The 11,026-nt window shown below is 34.9% G+C and overlaps 1 protein-coding gene across 2 annotated transcripts; it reads right to left on the bottom strand.

Annotated features, from left to right (window-relative positions):
- Nucleotides 1-1,952: 1,952 nt before the first annotated feature.
- Nucleotides 1,953-5,142, bottom strand: LOC104242536 (WEB family protein At5g55860-like). 2 transcript variants are annotated; one of them, XM_009797610.2, is made up of 2 exons: nt 4,780-5,142; nt 1,953-3,567 (listed from the first exon to the last, which is right to left on the bottom strand). In XM_009797610.2, the coding sequence occupies exons 1-2, from the start codon at nt 4,885-4,887 to the stop codon at nt 2,041-2,043; spliced, it is 1,635 nt and encodes a 544-aa protein (XP_009795912.1). In that variant the 5' UTR covers nt 4,888-5,142; the 3' UTR covers nt 1,953-2,040. The 2 variants fall into 2 exon arrangements, with proteins under 2 accessions (XP_009795912.1, XP_009795913.1); XM_009797611.2 differs by having other exon boundaries at nt 4,988-5,136.
- Nucleotides 5,143-11,026: the final 5,884 nt, after the last annotated feature.

Here is an 11,026-nt window from a genome sequence, read left to right as displayed (position 1 = left end):
ATAGCTGCCTATAATATTTAATCATTTCGTTAGTACTTCATGACTATTGGGTGCAGTCTTTTATGCAATAATTATTGATTGTCAATTTCCATTATTGCATTATCTTCTGGTTATTGATTTTGTATTTCTGATATTTCAACAACAAATTTGGAACATTTATAATATGGATCGTTTTTTAAAAGCATCATACACAAGGTGAGATCTTCATCTTTTGTCACTTGTATTCCTTTAGCAGTACCTAGGTTGATGTTATGCCATACTTTTGCTTCAAACTTGTTGTTGTCGAACTCTATAACTTCAAAATTTTACTCATGAATTCTTCAAATGAAGTCCCATCATTTATAAGGAGAAGCTTTGTTTTATGATCTAAGTACTTGTAATCTGCTGTCCATTTGCCATCGAATGCGATAAGCAAGAAATTTGTATGCATCCTATATTTAATGAACCCAAATAATTAGGTATTTAGAAGTTATACTGTTTAAAAATATAACTCCAGTATAATAAGCTGGAATTATTTGAGATATTCATATTAATAAAGCAAATTCCAGCTTATTATACTGGGGTTACTGGAGTCACACATACTTCCAGTATATTATACTGGAGTATCTAAGTTTTACATATTAAATTAACAAACATCCAGTATTCTATACTGGTGTTTTGTTCTATACCATTTTATTTACAATTTTTTATAGTAGTTTGGATGAAAGATACTTCCGGTGTAATACATTATAGTTTTTTGAGTTTTGTAGATCAATACAAAAAGCTCCAGCGTATTATACTTGTGTTTTGTTCATTTTCTGTGGCGTTATACTGGCGTTATGTTTTGCGAGGTTTTATATTAATTTTTGTGGTTTTGAACAATGTACATTTTATTAGTTACAATCTAAATTACAGAAAAGAAGATATATATTACAATTAAGCACAGATTAATGCATTGAGAAAATTAGACATTAACACAGATTAAAGCATTAAAAACAAACCAGAAAATTCGAAGAATTAAAATTTTTTACTGATACTTTGAATTTTCTGGTTTGAATTACAAAGAGAAGAATCATAGATTATCACAATTAAATTTGTGATTGTAGAAGAAATTCAAATAATCAGACAAATAATTGAGAGAGCTTACTTCGATCTGCAAATTGACGCCGCAAGATTGTGCTAAAGAAGAATATGAGGTCAAGTCGCATAAATTGAATAAACAAAGTAGGGGTATTTTAGTCAACAAATTGTTACCGTGCTAACTTTGCAGCTAAATATTGTTGACATTTAATTTTGTGGCTAAATTTGATTGACCAGGCGTAAAACTGACCGTTTATAAATTTTTCGCAGTAAAGATCCGCTCGTACGCTCAAAAAGTGGGGCCTCATGGCAGAACATATATTACTATATCCTTAACACGCCTCAAGCTTCGCTAAATTCTATTTTCCATAATCCATTTTTTCCCAAGAGATAGCAGAAAGAATCTTAGACAATCTTACTTTACTTTAAGCACTAAATTAGTTCCCTTACTATTCATGGGACAAGCCCAATGAACTACGGAAGATTAGAAATCTTCTTCTAATGTGTATATGCACATATAAAAGTTAACTAATGAGCATCGTATGTTGAATAATATATCTAATGTTGGACCAAAAACAAGTAACAAGAGAATGGGAAATGAAATTAATAGAGAAAATGACACCGTATAGCCGCTCTCAAAATAATAGTCGAAATAATATAGTATATTTTTTGTATATATACATACATTCTGTATGTTATATACCAAAATTATACAAAATTTAGATACTTTTTTGGCTACCGAGTTTAAATAGTTTCTGGTGCGAGCTAAATGAAGATCCATTCAAAAATTACGAGAAAATGCAGAAATTTCATAAAGATATTTTCATCATTGTCATGTTGATAATACCCCAAATTAATAAGATCAATAAAATCACAGAAATAAATTTGGTGTATCTATAACTTCATCTTTTCAAACTTGCAAAGTTATATTACAGAAAACATTCCTTGCTATGGAAAAGTTTTGCAATAGAATTGGTGTATCTAGAACTTCATCTTGAGAACCTTACCAAGAGGTTGTAATGTTTTAGGAGTGATATCAGCCTTGTATTCAGTAATTTCTCTGGAAATTGACTCCTCTCTAAGTGCTGCCAATGCAGCCTTTTTTCTTTCCTTGTGTTCTTTCCACCTCTTTATCTGATCCTCAAGTGTAGCTTTACCCTTTTCAGCTGCCTCAGCTCTGCTTATCGCCTGTTCAGCTCTCGTCCTTAACTCGCTAATTTTCACTGTTGCTGTTTTTAGTTCTTTCTTTAATGCTTGAATTTCATTTGGTTCATCATAAACTGGCTCCTTCTTCTTGATCAACTGCTCATACTCCTCCCTTGGTATTGTTATATAGGCCTTAGCCTTTTCTTTTGGCTCTTCTGATTCTTCATTTTGTGTTTCTTCAGAATCTTTACTTGCTTCTTTTAGTCTCTTGTTTTCTTTTTTGGCCTCTTCAGCTTCTAAGGCTAGCTGCTGAAGTGCTAGATGTAAAGCTGATTTCTCACTCTTGGCTACTGAATCAGCAACCTCGGCTGCTGCAATTTTTGACCTCCCTTTATGAAGCTCAGATTGTAGAAATGCTATCTCAACTTGTGCTTCGGATTCCTTTTCTCTTGTCTCAACCATTTCCTTTTTAAACTGCTCCAACTCAATGCTAATCGTTCCAACATCTGCATTGGCGCGAGCAGCCTCTTGGTTGGCTTTGTTGAGTTCTCCCTTTAATTGCCTTAGTTCTGACTCCAATAAACTTATATAGCCAGATTGATCCCAATTCTTTCTCTCTTGTAATTCCATATCGTCTTTTAATTTTTTCACCTCACTAACAGCATCAAAAGTGGCTTTCTCAGAAGACACGTGAAGCTCATTTACTTGTTGGAGTTCTATTCTCAATGAATCAATAAGTGCAGACTTGTCCAATAGCTCATTCTCTAAATCCTGCATCATTTCCAATTGATTTCTCATAAATTCTACTTCTTCCTTCGCATTTGCAGCCTCTAATTCCAACTCTTCCTCTCTCTCATACAAAAGTGTAGTGTTTTCTTCTGCCTGCAAAACAGTCTCATTGAGCTTTGACACATTCCTCAATAGCTCTTCAGTCTTTAACTTTTCGGTGCTCAAAGCAGATTCCATCACTTCTACTTGTGTCAAGGCTTCAAGCTTAGCATCTCTTGCGGCCACTAATTCTCTTTCTGCAACAAGTAATTCTCCTTGTGTTGCGTTCAACTCACCGATGGCGTGTGATAGCTGTTCTCGCATCTTAACAGGCTCCAACATTTGGTCAGCCATCTCCTGAATCCGTGACTCAAGCTCAACTACATGAATCCTCAATCCTCTACATTCAATCATGTAAATCTCCTTCTCGAGTTCAGAGCTCATTAGCAGGGAGCAGAGTTCATCAGCTGTGTTTTCGTGATGGTCTAGCTTAACTAGTGCTTGCTTGTGTGCAGAATCCTTCGCCTCAACTTGAATTTTCAGGTTTGCCAAGTCTTTTAACACACTTCCTATATCTTTTTCTTTCTCCATCTCCTGTAAGTTAAAAGGAAAAAAATGAATGAATGATTAACTTCAAATACATTTTGCACTTGAAATGAATGAATGAATGAATGAATGAATGATTAACTTCTAATTGAAAATAGGCTCAGTTGAGGTGTTCAGCTGGTTGTTGAGGACAACTTGAAGGGGCCATTTATGTATTTCGCCAATATATTTCTGCTGAAAGCTGAAATGTTCAGTATTAGATGTGATTAGACTTGGTTACTTGTCTGTTAAGATGTAATATCAATCTGTTTTAGCTACCTAGTCCTCCAAACAGTCCATGCCATCTATTACAACAACAACTACACCTCTATCCTAAGCTAACAGGGATCGGCTATATAAATCCTCATTGACCATATCACTCTATTTACAACCCGTTTGGATTGGCTTAAAAAATGTAGCTTTTCGGCAGAAATAACTTTTAAGCCAAAAAGCAATAAGTTGGGATTGCCCGGCTTATTGCTTTTGACTTGTTTTAAGTACTTCTTAGCTTTCTAAGATACTGAAAAAAGCTAAAAATAGCTTAAAAGCTGATTTGACCAGCTAAAAAGCAAATCCAAACACCCTTTTAATCTCATCTCAAACCAACATTATACGCTCATACTCTCAATTACGCCCCGAAAAGCAGAAAGATTGAGCTAGAGAAAAATAAACAAACAAGAAACACTTTGTAATTACCACCCTGCGGAGTGTTGCATAGACAGCACAACTATAAAGTACGCAATCTCAATTTCAGACAACAATTCATAGTTAGATTCTAGTCTAAGTGGGAAAATAATGAAAGCAAAAGGGCTTATCTTGAGGGAAGTGGGGGGAAACTAATTAAGTACAAAATTAAATAATCGACTGAAGCAATCTAAATCTTTTACTGGATAGAGGATATAATATACATGAACTTGATCAGCAACCTCTACTTCCAACCAAGAGGTTATGAGTTCGAGTCTCCCCAAGAGCAAGGTGGGAAGTTCTTGGAGGGAAGGATGCCGAGGGTCTATTTGGAAACAGCCTCTATACCCCACGGTAGGGGTAAGGTCTGTGTACACACTATCCTTCCTAGACCCCACGAAATGAGATTATACTGGGCTGTTGTTGTTATTGTTGTTGTTGAACTTGATCAGCAGTACTAATTATACTGTGTGCAAAAAATAAAGAGAGTACATTTTTTTGTGAAGCAGAGCATAATTTGGCCAGTAGTTGGCTTACATTGATACATGAAGTGAATCTGTTTTTCTTCTTGTCACTTGATTTCTCTCCAAACAAAGAAAGTGCGGCTTGCACCGATTCAATTGATTTTGTATCAATCTCTCCCATTACTTCCTTCTTTCTCCAAGAGAAAATAAAACTCCTTTTGCCGATCTCCACTAAAGAAATGAACTTTATTAAAATTTGAGAAAAATGAAGAAGAAATTACCTGAAGTTAGCGAATTAGAAGCAGCAAAAGATTTTTTGATGGTGAGAAGCAATAAGATTGACAATTCATTTGATTTATAAGTAGGAAATTTGTCGCCGGGGAATTGGAAAAAACGATAAGAAAAAGAAATTTCTGTCGCCGTGGAAGGATCCAACAGAGTAGCATTGTTTGTTCCTACAGTAAAACAATCAGCTTTGTTCTATGTTTTGCGATAGATGCCCCTCAGCCGTTTTGAACTTTTGTTTGCGCGCGCTTCCTCTATGTTCCCTCTTTCTTTTTCTCCCCTTCTTACTGCTCTTATTTCTTGTTACTGTACAGATATTTCATGATAATTAATACATAAAATCTGCTTCCAAAGCAATAAGTAATATTTTAAGCTCATTTAATATATAAAAAAATAATACAAAGATGTAGAATTTTTTTTGTATTTTTTGTATCTTGGAAAATTAGTATAAAAGATTGAAAATTTGGAATAGAGGTTTATTGCTTTGATCTATCACTAAACGAAATAATAATGAAATTAAAAATTTGTTGCCTTCCTAACGTAGCATACAAAGGAATAATGAGGTTCTTCAATTAATTAAAAGTTCAAACAATGAATAAAAAGAAATAATGAAATTCTTAAAACTTATTTAAAGTTATAATTTTATCCAACATAGAATATACTTATGAAAAATAAAAAGATTAATCAACATTTTATGTTGAAGGTTAGTACTTTTGTAAAATAATAGAGATAAATTTACTCGCAGCGGAATGAGAAGATGATATTCGATTTTTTTTCAAAAAAAAAAAATCATGGGATTGAAGTACAAGTAAATTTATGTTCTATTTACGAGTACTTTAGTTATCATATTAACTGTTCGAGTAAAAAAGAATTTGGTCAAAAGGATACTTTATTGTAATACTAGTTTAGAATTGTTCGTACATTGGGTTGTCGAGGAGTTAAGCGCATCGTACCAAATAGTGAGTAGTCCAAAGTTACATTTACAATATTACAATTGAATTGCTTTTTTCAAAAATAGTTCCTAGGGTGTCTGCTCATAGTGCTTCATTGATAAATACCGGAGGAACTATCAAAAAGTTGATTCCTTCGCCCAGTTGCTTCCCTGATTTTGTTGCCAACTTGTCTATCACTCTATTTTCCTCTCTGAATGTGTGGTTTACTAGTAGATGGCCCAGCGCTGCTAGGAGGACATGCATTCACAAATCAAGGGATCATATATTAGATGACCTTTGTTTATGCACTGTATTACTTCTGTCGAGTCTACAGTGGCCTCCAAGGGTATTAGATTATTTGATGATGCCATTTTCAGGCCCGGCAAAAACGTTGTTAGCTCATAACGGAGGGTATTTGTACACTTGGCTTTCCCCGTGTACCATGTTACCCAATCCCCAATGTTGTTTCTAATTACTCCTCTTATTCCCCCCATTTTTTTCTTTTTGATTGTAAGTGTTTAGCTTGTAAAAATCCCTATCTGGGGGTGCCATTTAATAGGGATAACATTACTATGTCTGGGGTCCTTTCCTCCTATTATTATGTGTAAGAATCCTGCGACCTTGTTAATGACCACTTTAAAAAGGACCGGTACCTTCCTATGATTGAAGCTATTGGTGTTCCTGGTTAACCAAATTTGCCAAAAGCAAAAAGGGAATAGGTTGACCCACTTAAGAAAATCATTGAAGGTTTGGTATTTAACCTTGTTAGAGGTGTACACCCAGTTAGCTTGGCTGGTGATAAGGTTTGGGATATTAAGGTTGGAAAGACTTCGCTCAGCTAGCTTCTGCTAGAATTGGGTAGCATTGTCACATTTGAAGAGCTGGTGTTCTATGATTTTTTCCTCCTTGTTACAGAAGAAGCACATGAGGTTTAGGTTCATACCCCTAGAGTGGATGTATTGAGTTTTAAGGAGTCTGGCATGGGTTACTAACCAAAGGAAGTATTTAATCTTATTGGGCAGCTTTTGGCCCCGGCCTAGTTGAAGTGCTTACTAGGATTGTGGACCTGATGATGGTTCAGCCTTCCAATTATCTATACATTCAACAACACCCTTTTCTATTTCTCTGTTTACTGATCATGTCCAAATGCACGCCTCTAACAAGGTATGCCACGGTCGTTTGCAATAATAAAATCCAACAAAGAGTCGGGATCGAATCCATAGAGGGCTTAGATGGGAGTTAGAAGTATATATTAGGAATGAGTATATGAAGTATCTAGATTGCATTTCCACAAATATGTTTTTATTTCTACAACTAAAATTAAGCTAATGATTTTAAATCTAAAGATATAAAACTAGAGATGATTGTTTTTGAGTGTTTTTCAAATATATAAAAGGCCTAGGGCTGTGACCATGACGTAGGTGTTTGCCCAAGGGGATAAAGACTTTTATCCTTGTTTTATTGACTGAGATGTATTATAGCTCACAACTTTACATTGCTCACTCAATACCTCTCGATCAGAGAATGGTTTTGCCCAATTTGGTTTTCTCAAGTCCAAATGGGTATCTACCAAAACAGTTGATAAGAGCTCAAGTCGGGTTGTTACTATCTCTAGGTTGAACCCTTTAATTGGGTTAATCAATCTCTCAATTGACCCAATTGCTTGTTAGCTTAGTTAACCTAAACTAGGTACCTCTTTCTCAAGAAGAGACTAAGTCAAATAGGCTTGAATCAATGTTTGCAATCATTAATTCTACAATTGATGTATGAACTAAGCTAAATAATAAACACGCATTCATAAACAAGCATAAAATTAATCACCCATAATGTTTACACACTAGGGTTGGGTCACAACCCTAATAAAAATCTAGCTACTCATAGTGGGTGTAGAAGAAATCAAAGAAGAAAAGATAATAAAACTCATATTAAAATATTAAAATATAGAAATCCAATGTTAAATCACCAAAATAAGCTAAAGTTTCCTAAAGAAGCAAGTAGAAATGGCAACAACACTTCAAATATTCAAAACTTGACCTAATTTCATGAAACTTTTCTATTTAGAAAAAGCTAACAATTTCGGACAAAAATGCCTCTCGGGAGGTTCTGCAACCGCACAATTTCATGTGTAGTCCGCAAAATTCTTCGTCTTGTAGGAGATGGGGTTCTGCGGCCGCACAATTCTTAACTGCGACTGCGAGGCAATATTTTTGCGGTCCGCAAATTTACTACGACGGTCGCAACCTAGTCTTTTGCGGTCCGCACCTTTACTTTTACGGCCGCAAAGTACTTCTTCTGCGGCCGCACAATTCTTGTGCGGACCGCAATTTGAGGAAGCTCTGGACTTGGCTTTTTGTCATCTCTCTGATCTTTGTCCCTAGTCCAGCTTTTGCGGCCACACATTTTATGTGATGTCCGCAATTTTTTCAAAAGTCTGCGAGTTTTTCCTCTTTGATTGCGATTGCAGATAGAATTCTGCGGACCGCACCTGGTAAGCTTCTATGAGGTTTAGATTACTCTGTTTTTAGTCGGATTTCATCTCGGGAGCTCAATTTTTATCATTCCTGCAATTTTACACAATTTGATCCATTTCGGGGACACAATTCAATGTTTTTAGACTAAAACAAAAATTGAAAAGCGCTAATAAGTAGTCAAAATCCCCACTTATTATTTACCGATTCTTAATTTCTTATACAAATAATTTTGACCCCTTTTTCTTACAATAGCACCATAATTTCACGTATTCTCGTGATTTATTTATTACTAAAATACCAAAAGTCTAAAGAGACATGCTTCTATGCATGTAAAACATTCGAAAGTCCATGTGTCCTATTACTATTAGTACCCTAGTAAAAAGATGAGCTAGTATTTTAGATGGTTCAAACCAAGGAATATGAAGGAGTAACTTTTGACTATTAAAACATTCTAGAATGTGGAAAACTACGGAGATATGAATTGTAAATTGTTGAAGATCTTCATGTGAATAGGAGTATAAGAAAATTATGGAAGAGACATCAATTTCCAAGTTTAAACTTTTAAAATTGTATGTCTCCTTTTTATTTTAATGTGAACATTTTTAGTTTTCATATTCAGTAATTGATAGGGAAAAGTTCATTATTATCCATGTACTATTGTAAATAGAATATGTTTGTCCTCAATTTTACTTTTCATCCAATACCCACCCTACTGTTAACAAATAAGTGGAACTGTCCCTAGTCCTAATGGATGGCCAATATGACACCTGACCCCAGCAAAATTTTTGGCACATAGGAACCAAGTTAGCGTTCCATTACAAATTAGCCTAGTTTCTAACTACCCAAATCTCAAATTATATTGACCCATTTTACACCCAAATAACTAAGACCCAATGACTTCTTTTTCTCCTCCAAAAGACACTCCATTATTGAGAAATTAGGGTTCGACTGAAATCTTCCATAAATCTCTCTTTTCTCCATAAATCTCTCTTTTCTTCATTCTTCTCGTATTTTTGGTTCATAAATATCGCAAGGTCGTTGTGCATCATATATTAGGTGTTGATATGGCAGTATAGCCAACTACTTCACTTCGTCGACTCCAAATAATCCCGAAAAAAAACTCTATAAATGTTTGTGGCCTAAGGTTGTTTAATTTCAATTTTTTCCTTTTTTGAAGTTTACTGTAATTATAAAATCTACAAGTTTAGAGTTTTGTAATGATTAGCTAAATGATCTTTTTAAATTATGTTTGACACCTTAGTTCATGTGGTTTTTGGGAATGGGAAGATAAAATCTTCCTGCAATGTGATTGGACTCATATTAAAGATGTAATATCTTCAATGAATGAGGTTAAGATGGAAAAGGACAAATTGAAGGAAGAAGTAATTGACATGAAGGCTACACACCAATATGAAGTGAATAGAGTCATCAACTTGGAAGATAAACTTTGCAAAGACAAGGTTGCTGATTATGAGTTATGGATGTGTAGCTGACTTTTAGGTCAATTAAGCCAAAACGTTTTTTTGCTTAGCGTATGATGATGTTGGTGTAATGGTAGTTGTTGCTTTCCAGTTCTGCAGATTTGATTGTTCTAAATGGCATGTTGAATATTGAACTAAGTCATTTAATTGCTCCCCATCCATGTTCTGCATATTTGATTGTTCTAAATGGCATGTTGAATATTGAACCAAATCATTTAATTGCTTTCAATCCAATTCATTTGACATAAAAGACAGCACCAAGTATAAAATGAAAAACTTACATTCTAGTCGTAAAATGGATAAATATAAAACTGAAATGGAAAAGGGAACAAACTGGACAACAATGAACTGAACATTCATCAATAAATATTCACCTTGATTCATAATCTACCAACTACCAACATTCATAATCTGCATTTAATAAGATAAGTGGATACCATATTATAACCCCAAAAAATATCAACACCTAGAATTATGCCAAATATCAGAGAGCAGAGAGACCGTTTTCGATATACGCTCGGCTAAAGAAGATGGAAGAAGCACTGATAGCAATTCATAGCAAGATAATATATTAGGAAAATAAATTGAAGATAACAATAAATAATATTAAAGAAACATCTATAGCAAGTAATGACAAGACAATCTTTTTAGAGAAACTAAACCTGAGGTCTGATAGCAATAGAGAATATAAAAGGAGCACTGATAGTTAACTAAGGAAGTGTTGGTGACAAGTAATAACAGAACAAGATATGCGAAAGTAGCAAACACATGATAAAAGGGTACCATACAAATACTAACACTAATGAACTACTGAAGACAAAGGGAAATACACGACTATCTTCTAACCTTCTATCATAATCCTCAATCGCCACACTCTCTTATCCAGGGTCATGTCCTCGATTAGCTTAAGTTGCGCCATGTCCCGCCTGATTACCTCTCCCCAAGACTTTTTTGGCCTACATCTACCCTTCCTCTTACCCCACAAGTCCAACCTCTCACACCTCCTGACTGGGGCATCTGTGCTTCTTCTCTTAATATGCTCGAACCATCTCAGCCTCGCCTCTCGCATCTTTTCCTCCATAGGGGCCACTCACACCTTGTCCCGAATAACTTCTTTCCTAATTCTATCTAACCTAGTATGCCCACACATC

This window comes from Nicotiana sylvestris, chromosome 3, assembly GCF_000393655.2.
Source record: "Nicotiana sylvestris chromosome 3, ASM39365v2, whole genome shotgun sequence".
Lineage (NCBI taxonomy): Eukaryota > Viridiplantae > Streptophyta > Magnoliopsida > Solanales > Solanaceae > Nicotiana > Nicotiana sylvestris.
The sequence above is the reverse complement of the archived record's forward strand: the minus strand, read 5'-3'. Positions and strand labels throughout refer to the sequence as shown.

What these genes read in the sequence shown, in the direction of transcription:
- LOC104242536 (XM_009797610.2), bottom strand. Translation starts at nt 4,887, where the DNA reads ATGGGAGAGATTGATACAAAATCAATTGAATCGGTGCAAGCCGCACTT. An exon ending in GATTCACTTCATGTATCAAT is followed by an intron (nt 3,568 to 4,779) that starts GTAAGCCAACTA and finishes TTTAACTTACAG; the next exon opens with GAGATGGAGAAAGAAAAAGA.